The 21,740-nt window shown below is 43.8% G+C and overlaps 1 protein-coding gene across 4 annotated transcripts in view; it reads left to right on the forward strand.

Moving 5' to 3' along the window:
* Nucleotides 1-21,740, forward strand: part of CHD7 (chromodomain helicase DNA binding protein 7) — a 197,209-nt gene that overhangs the window by 53,054 nt on the left and 122,415 nt on the right. For all 4 annotated transcript variants that reach the window (XM_058668655.1, XM_058668658.1, XM_058668657.1 and 1 more), the window contains exon 2: nt 18,630-20,472. In XM_058668655.1, coding sequence (XP_058524638.1) covers nt 18,802-20,472 — 1,671 coding nt within the window. In that variant the 5' untranslated portion in view covers nt 18,630-18,801. The remainder of the gene's footprint in view (nt 1-18,629; nt 20,473-21,740) is intronic.

Consider the following 21,740-nt stretch of genomic DNA (forward strand, 5'->3'; position numbering starts at 1 on the left):
GAGAGAGAGAGAGAGAGAGAGAGAGAGAGAGAGAGAGATATCTTCCACTTGCTGGTTCACTTGCCAAATGCCAGCAAGTGCCAGGGTTTAGCCAGGTCTCGCGTGTGGGTGGCTGGAGCTCAGCTGCTTGAGTCACCGTCTGTTGCCTCCCAGGGTAAGCACTGGCAGGAGACTAGACTGGAGCAGGGCCCAGAGCGCAGCCACTCCAAAGGGGACGTGAGTGTCTTAATGCTGAGGCAAAAACTTACCCTACTTAGCATATTTCTAATGGGGAAGCTAAAGCTAGTTAACATCTTAGAGTGGAGGGACTTTCACCATCCTTTCCAGCCCCTTCTCTACCTCCCCACTCTACACCTGGGAAACGAAGTGTCCGAGAAGTTAAGCCTGGCCGATATAGTTTGCATATGTGGAAATTTCAGGCTAAAGCAGAAAGTGTTTGATCGTCTGCACTAAGAGTTAATTATATATTAGGTGCTGTGGTAGGTGCTTTATGTACACTTCTAATTAGAAGTAGGTGGTATTATTTGTATTTTACAAATGAGAATAGGAGGTTCTAGGGTCGACTGAGTTAGTTTAAGTCTGTTTCAGCCCCTCAGTGGGTTTGTAGCATTCTGTGTGATTTTGTTCTCTAAAACAAACACATCATGGTCACTGTCCCCTGTGAATCATCGAGTCGAGCATAGTCATGAGAGTGACCTCACACCCACCGCCTGCTGACGTCGTCCATGCGGCTGTCCTCGCCGTCCTGCTTCCGCCGTCTCTGTGCCTCGCTGTCCACACATTTGTTCCCTGGAATATGCTCCTTCTTTCCATGCCCTTTTTATTATTCTTCCTCTCCATGCTTCCTTCTGTTAGTGTTCATTTGTGTGAGAGCACTCAAAATGCTTATGGAAAGTAGAATTAAAAGGTACATTTATTCTGGTGCAGAAAAATAATCTGAAATCCATGTCTGGTTTTTTCATAGTGCTCATTTTCCATGCACCTTTTGGAGTGTCCTTGTGTATACTACCAAACAAATGCTTATGCAGTGCTGAGTGGCAGGCACTGTGCTGACTGCTTATAAATACTAATGCACTTAATTCTCTTAATAACCTTCTGAAAGAAATACTGTTATTATCCTCACGTTACCTGAGGCACAGAGAGGTTTAGGAACGTGGGCAGGGCTCCCTGGCTTGTGTGGGAACACAGTTCTATTTGTTTTATGTTGAAGAAGCAAATGTTTCTCTCCGTCCTCACCTTCTCAGCTGACTGTGAGGAGTTACTGACGGCCCACTCCTCGTCGCCTTTCTCTCCGCGTCCACCTCCACAGGTTTTTGGGAACCGTTCTCAGCAGGGCTGATGATAGCCTACTTTTTTTTTATTTTGATGGGTTTTATTTTTTTTTTAGTTTATTCATTAATTACATTGTATTATGTGACACAGTTTCATAGGTACTTGGGTTCTCCCCACCCCTCCCCAAACCCTCCCACCATGGTGGATTCCTCCACCTTATTGCATAACCACAGCTCAAGTTCAGTTGAGATTCCCCCATTGCAAGTGTATACCAAGCATAGAGTCCAGCATCTTATTGTCCAGTCAAGTTCAATGGCTTCTTAGGGAGACCCTTTCTGGTCTGAAGACAGAGCCAGCAGAGTATCATCCCGATCAATTAAAAGCTCCAACATACCATCAGCAAAAATTTACATCATTATGGAATTAATTGACATAGTAATGAGTAACCAATATGTTCAAAATAAATGCGAGTTCTTAACCACATTCTGTGACCACCTCATTGACATTTCAATTTTAGTTTATGCACAACATATAACATGCATAACATAACATTTTGAATCTGATGGACTCAGATTTTTCTTTGAAAAGCCTAGAGATAAGAGACAGATCTTCCATCCAATGGTTCATTCTGCAAGAACCTCCACCAGCCAGGGCTGGGCCAGGCTGAAACCAGGAGCTGAGAACACCATCTGGGTCTTTTATGTGGGTGGCAGGAACCCAAGTATTTGAGCCTCCCAGAGTAATCAGAAGCAAAGCTGTTCCCCAAACCCAGTACTACCATATGGGATGTGGGGTCCCACGCTGTCTTTTCCCCTCTGGCAAAAGCCCACCTGTGATGGATGGTCTTCTTTCTTCATTCTTTATGGCGTGTGCATGTATTGAGCGCTCCCTCTTTGAAACTCGTCCTCGGTGTTTGCCACCGTGTTGGGAGACCCCCCAGCCTGCTCGGAAGCTTTGGGATTCTTAAGTGCTCAGACCTTTAGCTTTTTTCCTGTTCCCTGGGAGCATGGTATCTACTTGGAGGCTTTGTCTTACACTGTTGATGAACATTTAAGTGTAGCTAGTGATAGAGGAATTGGATTTTAAAATCTTAAGTTTAAACATTTTAATTTGTCCTAAGGGGAGGTATAATGGAAGCGCAGCGGAAATAAATATGTCTATAGACAAAAACAGAGAGAAGTAGATCCCAGTGCTTGCAATACAAGGATGGTCTCACAGTGAAACGACATTTAAGTCTCTACGTTGTTGGGAGCCCTCAATGTCAGCATGATGGACTTCTGAGGTGCTTGGAAGACACCTAGTCTGGAGAAAACAGTGGGGGGCGGGGAAACCCCAGTGCCTGTTAAACTGTGTCATAACAAAGAATTTTTTAAAAATTTGATTTTCATTTTTTTCTTTTTTTTTGAAAGGCAGGGGGCAGGGGGAAGTGAGGGAGATAAAGAGAGAGAGATCTTCCATCCACTGCTTCACTCTCCAAATGCCTACCGTGAATGGAGCTGCTGAGTGAGGCTCGAACCAGAAACTGGAAAGTCAGTCCAGGTCTCCTGAATGGGTGGCAAGGATCCAACTTGGTGAGCAGGCCGCCGCCTGATGTTTCCTAGGGTGTGCAGTGGTGGGCAGCTGGAGCTGGCTCTGAAAACCTGGCACTCTGGAATGGGATGTGTGTTTTCCAAGGGGCAATGTAACCACTGAGACAAATGCCTACTCCACATTTTATTTAATTTTATTAACTGACTTCATGGGGCTGAGGACTATGGCTGAGGGCTTCCTTTTCTGTACATCATATGGACTGTTCAGTCTTTGGTGCCTCGTGTCTTTTTTCGGCATTTTTTTTTTTTTAACTAAAGCACTTTGTCCAAGAAAAACAAAACAGCTGGTAGAATGGAGATGCCAGAAAATTTACAGAAAGTGAACTTAAAAACTCAAAATTTTTTTTAAGATTTACTTATTTTTATTGGAAAGACAGATATGCAGAGAGGAGGAGAGACAGAGAGGAAGATCTTCTGTCCGATGGTTCACTCCCCCCAAGTGAGTACAATGGCTGGAGCTGAGCCAGTTCGAAACCAGGAGCCAGGAGCTCTTCTGGTTCTCCCACCACGTGGGTGCAGGGTCCCAAGGCTTTGGGCCATCCTCGACTGCTTTCCCAGGCCACAAGCAGGAAGCTGGATGGGAAGCAGGGCCGCCGGGATTAGAACCAGCGCCCTTAAGGGATCCCGGGGCGTGCAAGGCAAGGACCTTAACCACTACACTATCGCACCGGGCCCTAAAAACTCAAATTTTAGCAAGACATAGTATATTAGTTTGCAGAAACAATCATTTTTAGTAAGATTTTTGTTTTGTCAAGACCCATTCACATGGTTACTTGATTTATACTGAATTGTATCTGAAGTGTTTAAAATACAAACCATGGACTACAGGGCCAGGTGAAATTAGAAGTCAATATTTATTTCAAGCATCTTACTGTTTAATCATGCCAGGTAATGTTTAAGTTTGTTTTAATAATAGTTGATAGGGGATTATTAGCATAGGTTGGTGGGGCTTAAAAATGGGCAAGAAAGCAGTATGTAGAGAACTTTGGACTTGTCATGAGTAACACGTTGCACCTGAATGTATGTTTCTGGATGCTCTCAGGTAAGTAGAAGAGAAAGTGGAGAGGTGAGGTTGCGGTGTTCTTTGGCCTGTGATGGGAAGCACCCCATTTTTACTCTAGAGGCTGGCAGACCATTAAACCAGCAGGGGTGATACAGCCATAGAGCTGCTACCAGTGCGTAGTTGCACTGAGTGATGCTGGCCAAGTGGAGAGGTGCAGGATGCTTTAATCCCTGCCACAGCCAGAAGCTTTTCTTCTCTTCTGTGAGTAAGGCCTGAACCAGGACCGCTGTTGATCCTGTCATGATTTTATTGTTGGAAGGGGAGGTATTAGCAATACCTTGAGATGTAAAAGGTTAAAGATTTATATGATGTGAAGAGAAACCAGAGTATGCAAACATTGAGATGTTAATGGGAGGCTGATTCCACAAACTTTTTTTATTAAAGATTTATTTATTTTTATTGGAAAGACAGAGGAGGAGAGGCCGAGAGGAAGATCTTCCGTCCATTGATGGTTCACTCCCCAAGCGATTGCAATGGCTGGAGCTGAGCCAATCTGAAGCCAGGAGCCAGGAGCTTCTTTCTGGGTCTCCTGCCTGGATGCAGGATCACAAGGCTTTGGTCCGTCCTCCACTGCTTTTCCAGGCCACAAGCAGGGAGCTGGATGGGAAGCGGGTCTCCCGGGACACGAATTGGTACCCATATGGGATCCCGCATGTTTAAGGCAAGGACTTATGCTGCTAGATGACCTCACTGGGCCTCTGAGTCCACAAACGTTTTTAGGTGCTGGGTCTGACATTGAGGGTGTGAAGTGACAGACACAATATGTAAGGCATTCTTTGAGGTGCACTCATCTACCTGCAGCTCCTGGAGGATATTGGAGTGGTTCATGATAAAAGAAATATTGAAATACAGTCTGTGTTTACAGACTAACTTTTATAAAAGACATCATTTGTTCAAGGAAAACTATGGGAAAATGGAAGAGATTCTTTCAACAGTAAAGTAATAGAAAATTTACATTTCTAAAAATACTATGCATGGGACTGGGTAAAAGGTATTAGTTGTCATTTTTTAATTTTAATTTTTATTTTGAAGTTTTAATTTTATGGTACAATTCCATAGAGTCTGGGATTCCCCCTCATCCCAAATTCCCATCCCCCAACTGATTTCCCCATATTGTTACAATAGTAAAGTCCTTCATAAGGAGTTAAAACTCCATCAGTCTGTTATTTAAGTGTGCCCCAACATTGCGGGTACAGACAATGTCAGACAATCCAGCATCCCATTATCTAGATATGTCGAAAAGTTTCATTGTGAGTCCATCTTTGATTTGGAAGTCAGGATGCATGTTGCATTGTGTCTTCCCATGTGGATATGGTAGTCTCTATTACTCCACATTTGCATGATGGTTTCGTTATATTAGAGAGACCGTATGGTACTTGTCTTTTTGGAATTGACTTATTTCACTGAGTATAATGGTCTCTAGTTGGGATCATCTAGTTTCAAATGGTATAATTTCATTCTTTTTAATGGCTGAGTAATATTCCATGGAGTAGATGCACCCCAGTTTCTTTAACCACTCCTCTTTGGATGGGCATCTGGATTGTATCCATGTCTTTGCTATTGTAGGTTGTGCTGCTATATTTATAGGATTATAGATTCCCCTTCTCATATGCAGTTTTCATTTCCTTTGGGTATATTCCTAGGAGCAGTATTGCTGGGTCATATGGAACTGCCTAGTTTTTATGCGGCCAATAAGTTGCTTGGGTCCTGATGATATAAGTAGTTTCCAGGGCAGGGTGGCATTTAAGAGCTTTTGCATTGGCTCTCACCGTTGCAGTCTGGTGGCTTTGTCCCCTCGCGGCTGTGGCAGTGGAGTACACAGAGCTCCAGAGAAGTGCCCAGGCAGAACACAGTACTTGGTCTGTTGGAGGGATTTCTGCTCTATCCATGTGTGGAAAGTACTCTGGGAAACAAATCATAGGCTGTCTCATATTTTATGGGACACTTTTATTATACACGAAATCTTTGAGGTTGATTTAGAAAATTTGAGATCTCTTTGTCATAGCTATTGGTCTACAGGCACTTAGTCACATGGAAGTCTTGTTTATATTCCTTGCAATTATTTTATGGGTAAAAGTGACTATTTGCAGATTATCTGAGAAGTGGGGAAATGTATTCTTAGAGATGGTGCTACAGGAGGATACTTGAAACCATAGGGTAAGCTCAGTGTGTGAATACTATACCGATGGAAAATATGTAGGTGTTTAAAGATCTGGGGCTTTGTTTTGTTAGTAACTTGTTGGTAGCAATTCAAGCTGTTAGGACCATAAAAGTGGGCAAGTCCAACAGTCTGAGGCCTTAGTAAACTCTGTACTCTCCAGCTGAGTGGGGCCTTGTCCTGTTTTTGACTTAACCAAATATAAAATGGAATGATAAAGATTCATAGGTAGCTTTAAGTTATTTGGCTCCTCCTCCTTATATGAAACAAATGTGATTGGTGGTAGTTCTAGGTCTTACTTTCCTTACCTTTTCTAATAGTCTCTTTGAGGTGTTAATCATTAATTATTAAATTACTAATTTTACTAATTTTATTAATTATTAATAGTTTGCTCACAGATTAATTATTAACCTGTGATCAAACTAGACAGAAATTAGAGATTTGTGATTTCTTAAGTAGGATCTGTTTTCAAATAGAGGTACATGGTTTACGTAATATCAAGAATCATGTGTACTCATGCATAGCTGCTTAAAATTAGAATTGGCTGGTCAGATAACTTCTGGGAAAATGCATGAAGCTGGCACGTGAGATTATAGCAGCTTCTAGTGATGTGCAGTAGAGCAGCATGGTAGCATGGGAAAACAAGAGCTTGTTACAGAAGGTACTGCAACGTTTGTAATAATCAGATTTGGCATATGAGGTGTTTCACTGAGACACCTTTCCCTACCTGAGGAATGGGTGCACACTCATTCTGGGGAGAGGGAAACACAGATTTCTGGATGAGGAGAAAGATCAGTTTAAAATTAAGCCTTTTCTGTAGATGCAGGAAAATCCTAAAGTTACAGAGTTTACGGGTAGGGTCTTTACCTTTTATTAGTTTGACTAACAGTCAGTAACAGGCATGTTCAGCCTCATGAAACCTAGTTTTGATTGTGGTGGTACTGTCACACCCACTTGTTTTTGTGTTCATTGTCAGTACAGAAAACGTATTTTCCAATTTTGTTTTAAGTTGAAGTGATTTTTCAAATAATGGGTGTGAGACTGTATAGATTGCAGCCTCCAGTTCATCTTCAGTATTTTTAAGATTCATTTTTTTTTTATTGGAAAGGCAGATTTACAGAGAGAAGGAGAGACAGAAAGATCTTCTATCTGCTGGTTCACTCCCCAAGTGGCTGCAATGACTGGTGCTGAGCCAGTCCAAAGCCAAGAGCCAGGGTCTTGGGTCTTCCACGCAGGTGTAGGGTCCCAAGGCTTTGGGCTGTCCTTGACTGCTTTCCCAGGCTGCAAGCAGGGAGCTGGAAGAGAAATAGAGGAGCTGGGACATTAACAGAGAGCTGTATGAGATCCCGGCACATGCAAGGCGAAGATTTCAGCCACTAGGTTACTGCGCTCGGCCTCCATCTTCATTTTTAAATATAATTTATTTGAGGTACAAAGTTAACACTGCAGTCACTGAATAAAATACTTATTTTTTTCACCATTCTGTGGATTTATCTTATTGAGATTATGTGTTGTTTTCCAAAAATTCTTTCCTCCAAAAGCCTCCTCAACCCTCTTTTAGTTTGGTTTCACTGTTTTGTCGCTTGATTCTCTGATGGCAATTTGAATTTTTATGATTTGGGTGTGTGTTTCTTTTGAATACGATGAGGCATCTTAACAGGCACGCCTCCTGGGAGAGCCTTCCAGCCTGCCACGTGACCCTTGTCCGCTGTGTCTTTTTACATGTGCCTTTTATTTAGTTTAAGTTTTTTTTTTAATGCTAGACAAGGCCTCCTCTCGTCATAAACGTTCTGTTTTATCTAAGAGAAAAAACAGATTATTCTCAGCTGCCATGTTGCTTAAGAAGGTGGTTTCTTTTTTCCTCCTCTAACGAAGAGAACGCAGGCCATGTGTCCGAGGAAAGACTGCTTAAGGGACCCTCTATTCCTGTCTTTGAAACCAGACAGGAACCAGGACACTGTGAAACTTCACCTGGAATATGGAGGAATGAAAATTCTGTTTTCAACTTTCTAGACCCTTTTGACACATGAAAGAATGTAGGAAATTGTTGTGCCAGTTCATCAGTGACTGATGCACTACGTGTACAAAGCGCATGGCTCTTAGGAGAGCAGTGAGCCAAGGGCTGTCTTCATCCCCTCAGCCGGTTGTTCCTGCCTCATGCTCACCATCCCCAGCAGGTGGGTCTCAGCTTTAGGGAGGCTGGTGGTTGCTGGGGAATCGCCGGACACAGTGTGCTGGGCACAGCGCAGTCCTCCCTTCTCTTCTCTTTTCCCTACACTCTTTCTCTGTCAGCTGGACATTGCCCAGATGTTCCGTGTGTGTGTGTTATCAAGCCAGTAGCTTGAAATAGGTCTAGAACCAGTGGGAAAGCATTTTCTGGTGGATTTTTTTTTTTAGGCTAATAAACATGTGGTGTCATTGGCCTTTTTGCACTCATCAGCTTTCATTTGTTTAAAATATCCCAGGATATTTTACTATATTTTGCATGCTACATCCTAGTGGTCTGTAAATTTTTATTATTCTTCCATCACTTCACTGTAAACATTCTTGCCAGGTAGGTTGAAGCTCAGTTCAGAAATTTATCCTTTTCCTGTTCCAAATAACATAACTTAAAAAATCACCATTACTTTTGACTGGATCTGTCTGTTTATTTATTTTTCCCTTACACCATTGAGAAATTGAAATTGATTAGGAGAACAGTAAGAGGTTTGGAGTGTATGCACATTTTAAACATTTTAGACATGTTCTTTATAGACATATATGATATAAGCAGATACACCTGCCTTTGGTGCTCAGTGCTACAGTGTTATCAGAACCGGAGCCAGTGTGTGTTCAGCTACATTAAGTTGTATATAGGACTACGCAGGATGTGTTTTCCTTGTGAACCCTGAGGCCAGTGACTCTTAGGATCAGGGTTCTGGCTGTTGGTGGGCTTACTGTTTAAAAGAGTTAGCTTCAGGGAGTGATATTTGAATATTGAGTGTCAGGGTATGCAGGCCATTGTCTCAAGGACGCAATATCTGACTTTTCAGCTTAGTGGTACAACTTACATATTGGGCCTTAATTACTTACTCCTTTTGATCCCATAGGTTAGAACTGTTAGTACTGTGGCATAAGCTGTTAGCCATGTGTCATGCCATTATTTGCTTTGAAAGGAAGCACACGAACTCCAGGACTATGTGGAGGAAGGAAAACATCTTTATCTGAAAGGTAGCTGAGAATATGCAGACTCCTTAAGGTCATGTGGAAATAACTGAAACAAATTCTGCAAGAAACCGATGAAATAGCATGTTATGTAACATGCAGCATTAGATATTGAGGTTAACTGCATTTTTTATTGTATTGCAAAAATGATTGGCAAACAGATGGGCATATCTTTAAGCCACCTTTGGAGGCCCACTTCTTGTAAACCATTACAGATTAAAATTTGTCACTAACGGCATTGTTAGTTACAAGTGAAATTATTACCTGTCCTTCTTGAAGTCCTTTTTGTTTTTTTTTTTGTCACTTGACTTTTGTTTCTTAGGGACAAGTCTCATTTGTTGCTAATGATTCTTTCTCTTATTGATGGAGTGGTCAGTTGTAGCCACAACATGGGAGGGCCTCAGAATCTGAGAGCAGAACTTAGCAAGCTTCCACAGGCACACAAGTTACCTGGGGCCCTTCAGGTTCAGTGGTTCGGGGCTTGTCTAGGATCCTGCATTTTTCATGAACTCCCTGGGAGCCGAGTGGTACTATCCCAGGATCACAATCTAAATGGCTTCAGTTGACAGAGAGAGAGAGAAATGCAGGTAAACAAAGAACAGTAGTGTGCTTGGTGCTTTTGTAACTCTTGTGTGGCAAGGGCTTCAAAATGGGCTTGAAGAGGGAGGGCTTGAAGGTCAGGAAGCTTTCCAGACAGACGGCTGGTAACAAAGAACTGCCTGGAAAAAGAGGCCAGGTTGCACAGTGAGGGGCCTGGAGTAAGGAGGCCAGAGAAGAAGAGAAAGCAAGTGTGAAGGCCGGAAGGTATGAAAAAGCAAAGAGATGATTGGAAAACTTGCAGTGGCTCACTGTCCCTCCCGAGGGTACTAGTGAGTGCTCCAGGGAAGGAGGGCAGGGAGAATACAAAAGGTCTTTGCCCACAGTTGGAGCATTTGGACTCTGTCCTGGAGGTCATGGGAAGTCTTTTAGGGATTCTCATCTGGAAGGGAGACGATTGCAGTCTGTGCTTTAGAAGGTCATTTGATTAGCAGTGGTAGGAGTGTGGAGACCAGACTTGGGAAAACCAGTTAGACTCCTCTCTCTTGTGTTGTTCTTCACTGAAGGGAAGGAATGACTGCATCAGAGATAGTGTGAATGGGAAGAAAGAAGAGATAGGAGGTATTTAGGAGACACCAGTAGGGCAGTGAGTTGACTGTAAAATACCTCAGAGGGGGCCCAGCATGGTAGCCTAGCAGCTAAAGTCCTTGCCTTGCACACGCTGGGATCCCATATTGGTGCCAGTTCTAATCCCGGTGACCCTGCTGCCCATCCAGCTCCCTGCTTGTGGCCTGGGAAAGCACAAGGCCTTGCCTGTGGTCAGTGCCTGTTAAGTGCTTTGCCACAACCAGACACACATGAAGTGTTTTTTACGTGAATGTTGTTTGGCTAGATCGAAGGAATAGCTAGAAACACCCTTCGCTGCCACAGGGGATGCTGACATAAATGGTAGCATTTCTCTACACGATTCAATTTAAAGCATAGTTCTCCTACTAAAAATATGCCTCTTCAAGGAATGTCAGCAATTGCAGAGGTGATAAAGCTGGAAATGGAAGGTTATCAGTGCAGTCTCTCATCTTTAATTTTATTTGTAATATGACACTTGGATTAACCTGGAGCTCTGAAAGACTCCCTGTTGTACTTTTTAAGTATTTATGGAATTTTGTCACCAAAGACCTGATAAAAATTATTTATTATGGTTCTGGTGTGATGACTTTGTTGGCTAATCCTTCCCTTGGAAGTGCTAACATCCCATATGGGCACTGGTTCTTGTCCTGGCTGGTCCACTTCCCATCTAACTCCTTGCTTGTATACTGAGAAAGCAGCAGAGAATGACTCAAAGCCTTGGGACCCTGTGTCCATGTGGGAGGCCTGAAAGAAGCTCCTGGCTCCTGGCTTTGGATTGATTTAGCTCAGCCATTTTGGCCTTTTGGGGAGTCAATCAGTGGACAGAAGATCTTCCTCTAAATTTGGCTTTCCAATAAAAATAAATAAATCTTTAAAAAAAATTCATTAAAAGTAAAAGTATATTTTGGGAGATGTTAAGGAAAGGAGAAGTGTAATTCTCCTTACAGAGTTACAGAAGTGTAATTTTAACTTTAGAGAAAGGTTAAAAGTATAGGTAGCCACAAAATAAAGTATAGGTAACGTAGACTGGACTATATGGAAAGCAGGCAACCTGTTTCCTCATACATGGGTAGTCAGGGATCTTTGAAAGCATATTCATCCTCAAGAGAAAATATTTTTTCATGAAAAGGAGTTGCTGCTGTTTCATGTGATCTTTGAAGGTGTTGCCTTCAGGGGATTCCTGTTGGTGCCGCCAGTAGAGCTGTCTGCGTGATGGCGGTGCTCCACCTGTGCACGGTATGCCAGGTCATCACCAGCCACGTGTGCCCGTGGAGCACTTCTGGCGCGCTTGTATGAGCAAGGAACAGAATCCTAATTCATTTAAATAGCAACGTGGGGCTGGTGGCTGCTGAGGAGGAAGTAAGTGTGATCTTGGCCAGGGAGTTTGCAGAGGACAGCATTTGGTCCATGAGGCAAATCTGGGCCTCCACTGGTGAGCTGGTGCTCTGATGCTGGTAGCTCCTGGGGCCTTGTTGTTTGCATGGATAGCAGCAAGCACAAACCCTTGCCGTCTTCTCCCTGTGATGGTTCAGCAGCTGTGGTGTGTACTGTTGTCCATGGCTGTCCATAGATCTGGCTGACAGGGCTTCCATTTGAACACAGTTTCAGCAGTGTGAACCCTTTATCTTTTTTTTTTTTTTTTTAGGATTGTATTTTATTTTCATTTGAAGAGCAGATTTGCAGAAAGGAGAGAGAGATTTCTCCCAACTGCTGATTTTTTCCCCAAATGCCCACAACTACTAGAACTGAGCTGGTCCAAAGCTAGGATCCAGGAGCTTCTTCTGGGTTTTGTATGTAGGCCCTTGGTCCAAGAACTTGGGCCATCCTTCTCTGCTTTCCGATACCATAAGCAGAGAGCTGGATTGGAAGTGAAACAGCTTGGACACGAACTGGCGCACAGATGAGAGGCTGGTGCTTGAAAACTTACTGAGCCTTGGTGGCAGCCCTGCCCTTTATCATCTGTGTGTCCACCTGTCAGTATGTGGATCTTTACTCTCCTCACTAGCTTGTTACCTGAATGAGTGAGCAGTGTCTTCGCTGGGTGGTGAGGAGGTGTTGTGTTATTTTTTTCAGCTTTAGATTCTTTCTCAGAAATTCTGATGTGTGCTTCATGTCTCCGGAAACAGTGTCACAGTCCTGTTCTGTGCCTGTTCTGGAGGGGGAGAGGGAAATTGAAGGAGAGCAATTCAGAATTGAGGTATGTAATAACAGAATAGTCTTTAGCATCCAATAGTTAAATGTCCCATGACTTCATGTTTGCCCTTGTGTGTTGGAGGTTTATGAGTGAAGTTACCTTTTTGTTGTGACAATAAAAATAATTTTTAAACCATTTTAAAACAGGATAGCTTAGAGATATAAACTATTTGCAATTCTTGTTGTGCCCCAACAAGGTTCATATAAGTACTTTCTTCTTGCTTCCAGAACTTTGTTTCCATTATTAAAATCCATGATAAATTTGGGAATCTATTCACATAATACATATGATGCATTTAATAAATTTGCATGGACTTTTTTTTTTTCTTTTTGTGTCCCAGTATTAAGTACAGTGCCTCCCATGGGCTAGGTCATCAATACTCAATGACACAAAAGTAGCCAACACCAGCAAATCTGCTCTGGGTGGGCTGGACAGAATTTCTGTACTTGCTGGCATCACCACGGAATTCATGGTCTTCAGCTTTGCATTGATGTTGCTTTATCGAGTTATCCTTGGGTGAGTAGGGAGACTGTTGGGAGGTGATTCATGGTAGAGTGGCTGTGTCTCACGGGCTAGGCTATTTCCCAGAACTCTCTTCCCTGTGTGCTTCCGGTTAGTGGGGCCACAGGAGGCACTGGCCTGGGAACTGGAGGGCAGAAGTGAAGCAGCAGCATACTTTACGCGTGGAGGGCTGGTGCAGTTCCTGCTGGCTCACCTCATGGCGGTGGGGCAGCAGTCACCATCCACAGCCAGGCCTACAGCTGCTCCACTCTCCCCAGGATCATGAAGTTACCTTTGATGGCATTTTATGAACACAATTAGGTGCAGAACGGTTGAAGTATGGGAAATATTTTGCAGAAAAATCATGTTGCGTGTTCACTATCTCCTTGGTAGGTTTCCAGTGTATTCTTGTGACACAGAAAATATTGTCCAGCACTGTGGTGCCAGATTGGAGTTCTGCTGCACAAATGCCATTCTACCTTGAAAAGATTGCAGCAGCTCAGAATTGCTTGTAATCTCTTGAAGGGACAGCAGTTCAATATGTCTATATATAAATTTACATCAAACATAATTTAATAAAGGTTAAATTTTAATTTATAATTTGATAGCAAGTTATCTTGTATTTTTCAAGATGCATTTTATAGCTTATTTTTTCTGTTTCTTGTGCATCTATTTTTTTTCTATCCCCATTTTTAAATTTTTTCTTTGTATAATTTACTTATTGGATTAGCTGTTTTTCATCCTGCTGCTAAAAATTCACCAATTCACCAACTTGATGCTGAAACATGCTTGTTTCCCAAGTTAGATATAGTATACTTTTAAAATGCTTCTGTTTAGTGATAGCAGCAACTGTTTCAGTAGCCCATCCAGATGTCATGTGGGCTTTTAAGATTTGACCCTCAGCATTAAGCCACCACTTTTATTTTTTTAAAGATTTACTTATTTTTATTGGAAAGGGAGAGTTAGAGAAGGGCGAGACAAAGATCTTTCTTTGTCCACTGGTTCACTTTGCAAGTGGCTGCAACGGCCAGAGCAGAGCGGATCCAGAGCCAGGAGCCAGGAGCTTCTTCAGGTCTCCCACATCTTCTAGTGCTTTGTGGGCCACAAGCAGGGAGCTGGGTAAGAAGTGGAGCAGCTGGAACACAAACCAGTGCCCACATGGCATCCCAGGGCATGCAAGGTGAGGGTTTAGCCATTGGGCTATTGTACAGAGGCCTATTTTTATTTACTTGAAAGGCCAAGGAGGGGTGGCGGAAGGGAAGGGAGAAAGAGGGAGAGAAGAAAATCCTTCATCTGCTGACTAACTCCCCACTTGGCTGCAAATTCTAGGACTTGGCCAGACCGAACCCAGGATTCTAGAGCTTTTTCTGGGTCTGGCATACGGGTGCAGGAGCCAAAGGATGTGAGCCCCACCCTCTGCTACTTTCCAAGACCATTAGCTGGGAGGTGCCTCTGAAGTACATAGCCAGGACTCAAGCAGCATCCTAATGGGATGCTTGCATTCCAAGTGGTAACTCTACCAGCTGTCCCACAGTGCTGGCCCCTGTTCCATCCATTCAATTCTGTCATTTTGGGAATTGTTCATTGCTAAGATACATTGTACAAGATACTGAGTTCTCTTATTCTATAAACATCTCCCCCTTCTGTTGAATGAAGAGGAGCTTGAATTCGAAGGCCTTCAGATTACTTGCTGGGTCTAAAATATTTGTAACTGATTTTACCGTGTGCTTCTGCATATGGGGTTCTGTTGCTTAAACAGTCTCATTGTGCCTCCTCTTCCCCAAACACATGCCTTACCAGCTGTCAACCTCAGTTCATGTTTTAGATCACACTTACTAGTAGGCATTGAGTAGAAGTTTCCATGTCTTCCAAGAATTGTGCTGTTTACTGTATGATATTACATCTGTTTAGACCGTAATTATTATAAATTGTCAGGAAGTATTTGTAGATTCATGTCAGGCATTTGTATAACATCACATCTGAAATCCTACTTCTCATTTGAGAAATGGATATTTACGATTGAGTTCACTGGAAACCCTGTGAGGACAAGAGTTGTTTTTGCGTTTTTACTCACTGGTAGCACCGAGACCATGACCTGGGTCACAGGGTGTACTTGAGGCACATGCATCCTAAAAAGAGTAAATGTGGTCTAGGCCAGGCTGAAGCAGGAACCAGGAGCTTGATCCAGATCTGTGCCATGGGTGACAGAATTCAATCACTTGGCCATCTTGTGCTGTCTCCTAGGCTTTAGAATGGAGCTGTATCAGAGGTGGAGCACCTGGCTGTCAGACCTGTGCTGTTATGGAATACTGGCATGAAAGGTGGGTGGGATAGCCCACTGTGCCACAGCACTGGCCCTGAGAGTTGAGTTGATTTCATATCAAGCCAAGTCAGGTGTAAGTACAATTTGAAAATTTATTATCCAGGTGATAATTATGAGAATTATTTGACCGCTATGAATTCATTGTTCCTATTTCTTGTTTTTAACATGTTGTATGGTAGACGCAAATCCCGTGTGTGCATTTTTCATGTGAGATGTATAAAATGCACACTAGGTTTCGAAGACTTACGAAAATCTGTGAACTGTCTATTTGTGCAATACTGGTCACGTGCTGACATAGCAGCCTTTTGCATTTTTCGAGTTATATAAATTACTGAAATCAGTTTCAACTCTTTGGGGCTATATTTAAAATGTAGCTTTTAGAAGCAAAATTACCTTTGTGGCCCTCATTTGTGGCCCATTGAACGGTGTTGGTCTTGATGTGCAAAACATAGGCACCACATGTAGAGAAGGGAGAAGCCTTCAAAAGGAGTTTTAAATTTGTGTCCTTTATAGAATCACAAAATTATGTGTTGCAGCTGTGACTTGGGAAAGTGAACATGCAAGAGGTCTTTATCAAATAAATGAAAAAGACCAAAATAATTTAATTAGATTAGCCCAAGTCAGAAATATGGAATGCAGCTACCAGATGGATTCCTGGCATAGCTGCCAGCTGGGCCTTGAGGTCAGAAAGGGGGCAAGAAGGCGTTGGTGGCTGTCTGAGTGTGAGTGATTCCTGATGACAGATCATTGACAGAGCTGCAGGTTTTTCATTTCTCTGTCTGGGGCTCACCTCGGAGTGTGGTTGAAGTTGGGGTGTGGTGACATGTTTTATTGATAGCATGTAATACCATTTTTTGTCATGGCTACAAGAAATGGGTTCTTAGCAGGAAGGACTAGGGAGATGGAAGGAAGGCTGAAACGAGCATCTTGCCATCTCTGAGAGCTATCTTTCTGTCCCTACCAGTGCCTGTAGGCAACTTCTTTCCCCCCAGTTGCTGCCTGATAAATTTCCATCATTGCTTCTCCAGGCTGACACTGCCCCTACCCCTGCCTCTGGGTTCATAGAGAGAACCACTGAGTCAGGCCTTCCTCCCCAAGGAACTGGTCAGAGGCCCTATTCAGCCACTGTCATTTCCTGCTGTGACACTTGGTGGTCCTGGAAAATGAGGCCCATTTGCTATAAAACAAGGCCACCCAGGACATATAAGCAGGCATTATTTTCTTTAAGGTGATTTGAAAGTTTATGTTGATGAGTTATTTTGGCTAGTTTAAGCTACTGTCATGTCCATTCCAGTATTTGTTCCCTTGAAGGTCAGAATGAAACGAATACATTAGGAGTGACTCCTTAGGCTTTGTAGGAGTGAATTTTATTTATAGATATTTGTTGTCTTTGGCTCTGGAGATTTCTACTTCTTCAGTTTGGATTTTTGAGCAGTTGAGTAGTAAAGCAGCATGTTTTTAGTAAGACGGCTTTCATGCCCATCTTATTTTCATCCATCTGACCTCTGTATTTGGAGGAAGTAGATCAGAAAATTCATGGCAGTTAGCAGCGGAGTGAGGAGACCTCTGGCTCCAGCTGACAGCTGTCACCTGGAAACTGCAGACCTGGGGACCCTCTCAGGTGTTAGGGCTGTAGTCCTGACAGTGAACAGGGATGCTGTTTACATTTTCTGTAAGCAAAACGGCCCCCTTGTTAGGAAGATGTTAGAAGAGGGCAAGCAGAGAGGGAGTTTGTGTCTGCCTCACTGCTAAGTCCTCAGCAGTGTTGGTTAGCCTGTGCTCCTATGGAAGTGTCAGTGGAATTTATGACTGAGCCTGTTTATAACATTACTTTGGAAGTTCTTCAACAAGATTTTTTTTAAGTGGGCTAGTTTCACACAATACTTAATATGCTTACAAAAGAAGAAGAAAATGAGTTGAATTCCAAGGATGTCTAAGATTTCAGGCGTTTCTGCCCCTGTGAATTAGTTCTTTATTAGATAGATGGTTGATTTCATTAGCACCCTACAAACACACTTGGATTGTTCTGGCCCTCTCCACATTGGTTATTTAATCTGACTCACAGTCTGTTAGGAGGAGTTTGAGTGCAATATGGAGTGGGAACCCCTAGGATGCTGAGGGCACCAGCTCACTTTCTGTCCACCTGGTAAGGGGCCTGGATTTTCTCCGCAAGGGCTTAAGGCAGCACTGAGAGTTAAAATATTTTGGCCTCGTTGGGTTGGGGGACAGTTCTGTGCTTCCACTAATGAGAATAGTCACTGTGTGCAAGTGTGCATCCAGCAAGAGTTTCTCTGAGTGGTCACATGGGCTCCTGGTCCATCACCAGAGCCCAGCACGCCTGTGGGTGAATAATGAGCCTGGTGATTGGGCTGCTTCTGCCGGCAGCACAGATCGGAAGTGTGGTGGGCCCGGAGCCATGAGAGAAATTGGTCCTCTAGGAGAACGAAAGATTTTCTTTTAGTCTCTTTCTGAATCTTGTGTATTTCTGCCATTAAGCGTAATGAAGTTATGAATTTATTATATGATCCTCAAGCTTGCTTTTCACCCTCATTATGGCACCTCCTCGTCAGATGCCTCTGTTGCTGTTACATGGTTCTATGTGGGTTGTAAATATCTAATTTGTACGAAATGACTGATTTTGGTATTTGTATAATCCTCTAGTCAATTTAACTAAGTTGAGCTTTTCACAGTCCTCGGTGCTCTGCTGCTCATCTGATTACACTGCTCAGGGGAATAAGGTTAAGGGCGGGCTGTTGGTAACCAGAGCATTTCCAGGGCTTTAGTTCAGCAGATGGGCTGCTTGACTATATTCATACATCTGCTTGCCTGCTGTGGCAGCTGCTGCTGCTTCATGTTGTGTTCTTTTGTTCTGTTCCATCCAAGAATGGAACGCTAGGAAGTGTAGTGAATGGATTAATTTAAGGTTAAGGTTAGTGTTTTGCTTGCTTTCTAAGTAACCGATCATAATAATGCTTCTGGTAGAAGCTAATGAGTTTCTCTTAAAGTGAACTAGATTTATAAAATACAGCCCAGCAAGGGGGCTAGATTAGTATTGTTGATGGGAACCAAATTCAAATGTGTAAAATACAGGCCGTTTTTATCATTTGTTCCTAATTCTTTGTTTTCTTTCTTCCTCCGCCCCTCCTCCCACTGCCTTCTAGGACCTATATCCAGACTGCCTGACACTGCAGGGTCCAAGAGAATTAAGGAAATATGGAATGACATGAAGAAGATTAGTTAAGGATTAAAGGCTTTGAGGACGAACACCTCAGTGAAGTGAAGCACAGACAAGCTCCTGAGCTGTGGTTTGGAGGAGCTGTGTGTTGGAAGACGATGGCAGATCCAGGAATGATGAGTCTTTTTGGCGAGGATGGGAATATTTTCAGCGAAGGCCTGGAAGGTCTTGGAGAATGTGGTTACCCCGAAAATCCTGTAAATCCCATGGGTCAGCAAATGCCGATAGACCAAGGCTTTGCCTCCTTACAGCCATCCCTTCATCACCCCTCCACTAATCAGAATCAAACCAAGTTGACCCATTTTGATCACTATAATCAGTATGAACAGCAAAAGATGCATCTGATGGATCAGCCTAACAGAATGATGACCAATGCCCCTGGGAACGGACTGGCGTCTCCGCACTCGCAGTACCACACCCCTGCCGTTCCTCAGGTGCCCCATGGGGGCAGTGGCGGCGGTCAGATGGGAGTCTACCCTGGCATGCAGAATGAAAGGCACGGGCAGTCTTTTGTGGACAGTGGCTCCATGTGGGGCCCCCGGGCTGTTCAGGTACCAGACCAGATCCGAGCCCCCTACCAGCAGCAGCAGCAGCAGCCACAGCCGCAGCCGCCGCAGACGGCTCCGTCGGGACCGCCTGCACAGGGCCACCCTCAGCACATGCAGCAAATGGGCAGCTACCTGGCACGTGGGGATTTTTCCATGCAGCAGCATGGGCAGCCACAACAGAGGATGAGCCAGTTTTCCCAAGGTCAAGAGGGCCTTAATCAGGGAAATCCTTTCATTGCCACCTCAGGACCTGGCCACTTGTCCCACGTGCCCCAGCAGAGTCCCAACTTGGCACCTTCTTTGCGTCACTCGGTGCAACAGTTCCATCACCACCCCCCTACTGCTCTCCATGGAGAATCCGTTGCCCACAGTCCCAGATTCTCCCCAAATCCTCCTCAACAAGGGACTGTTCGGCCACAAACCCTTAACTTTAGTTCTCGGAGCCAGACAGTCCCCTCTCCTACTATAAACAACTCAGGGCAGTATTCTCGATATCCTTACAGTAACCTAAATCAGGGATTAGTTAACAATACAGGGATGAATCAAAATTTAGGCCTTACAAATAATACTCCAATGAATCAATCAGTACCTAGATACCCCAATGCTGTAGGATTCCCATCAAACAGTGGTCAAGGACTAATGCACCAGCAGCCCATCCACCCCAGTGGCTCACTTAACCAAATGAACACACAAACTATGCATCCTTCACAGCCTCAGGGAACTTATGCCTCTCCACCTCCCATGTCACCCATGAAAGCAATGAGTAATCCAGCAGGCACTCCACCTCCGCAAGTCAGGCCCGGAAGTGCTGGGATACCAATGGAAGTTGGCAGTTATCCAAATATGCCCCACCCTCAGTCGTCTCACCAGCCCCCTGGTGCCATGGGAATCGGACAGAGGAATATGGGCCCCAGAAACATGCAACAGTCTCGTTCATTTATGGGCATGTCCGCGGCACCGAGGGAGTTGGCCGGGCACATGAGACCAAATGGTTGTCCTGGTGTTGGCCTTGCAGATCCACAAGCAATCCAGGAACGACTGATATCTGGCCAACAACATCCTGGTCAGCAGCCGTCTTTTCAGCAGCTGCCCACCTGTCCTCCGCTGCAGCCCCACCCAGGCTTGCACCACCAGTCTTCACCCCCTCACCCTCATCACCAGCCTTGGGCACAGCTCCACCCGTCACCCCAGAACACCCCGCAGAAAGTGCCTGTGCATCAGGTAAGGGGACACTGAACTGCCCTCACTGCACTGTAAAATTCAGCATGGCTGACATCATCTGAAAGAATTTCCTTGAACCTTCATGAGAAGTCTTATTCATTATGAGTAGCTTCGCTTTCGTCTCGTAGGCTGCCTCAGGATCTCATTTTCCCCTGTTATTCCCTTTCTTTATATTCATTCACTTATGTGCTTATGCATTTATTCATTCATTCTAGAATTCTTGAATTCTCCCGTCCCACGAGTTATGCTAGATATTAAGGATCTAGTTGGATGATAGTTCCCTGAAACTGGGTCCCCGCCCACAGTGGACTCAGAATACACATCAGACAAGTGGTTTTTATTTTCTTGTTTCTCTCCCTACCTACCTTCTTTTAAAAGCATAATGGAAGTTTGGTTTCTAGCAAAGTGTTAGATGTTTGTGGTAGTCTGCTATATCTCTCCTTTCATATTATGCTTTTTTTTTTCTCTTGGGGGAGTTGTAGTATTCATTCTTATGTACTACTCATTTTGTCATCTGCTGAATGTTTGAAACATAAACTGTGAGTTTAAGTTGCAGACCGTAGGAAAAAATCGCAATACACAGTAGTCTACAGGAAGAGTTTGATATCAGTACAGAGTACTGAAGGAGTTGTCTTTTATTTTTTTTTTTTTTTGTAAACTGAATTTTTTGTTATCCATCAAAGCTTATAAGGGTATAAATTAAGTTTTGGGCCCGGCGGTGTGGCCTAGCGGCTAAAGTCCTCGCCTTGAACGCACCGGGATCCCATGTGGGCACCGATTTTAATCCCGGCAGCTCCACTTCCCACCCAGCTCCCTGCTTGTGGCCTGGGAAAGCAGTTGAGGATGGCCCAAAGCTTTGGGACCCTGCACCCGCGTGAGAGACGCGGAAGAGGTTCCTGGCTCCCAGCTTCAGATCGGCGTGCACCGGCCATTGTGGTCACTTGGGGAGTGAATCATCGGACGGAAGATCTTCCTCTCTCTCTCTCCTCTTCTCTGTATATCTGACTTTGTAATAAAAATAATAAATAAATCTTTTTTAAAAAAAGAATATAGATTAACTTTTAAGTGGTAGCATTCTCAAAGATACTATCCCATTGTAAGTTTTGGTGTTTGTACTCCAGATCCGTGGACACTGAAATTGCTTTTCATATATACAAGTTGTTCTGAGTGCTATTCAAGAGTATGTGTTGATCATTTGCTAAGATTGCATATTTGGTTTGGCATGGCACAGTGAATAATTTTAGAGCTGTAGGCATAGTGTTTTTCCT

Source organism: Ochotona princeps, chromosome 9 (genome assembly GCF_030435755.1).
Source record: "Ochotona princeps isolate mOchPri1 chromosome 9, mOchPri1.hap1, whole genome shotgun sequence".
Lineage (NCBI taxonomy): Eukaryota > Metazoa > Chordata > Mammalia > Lagomorpha > Ochotonidae > Ochotona > Ochotona princeps.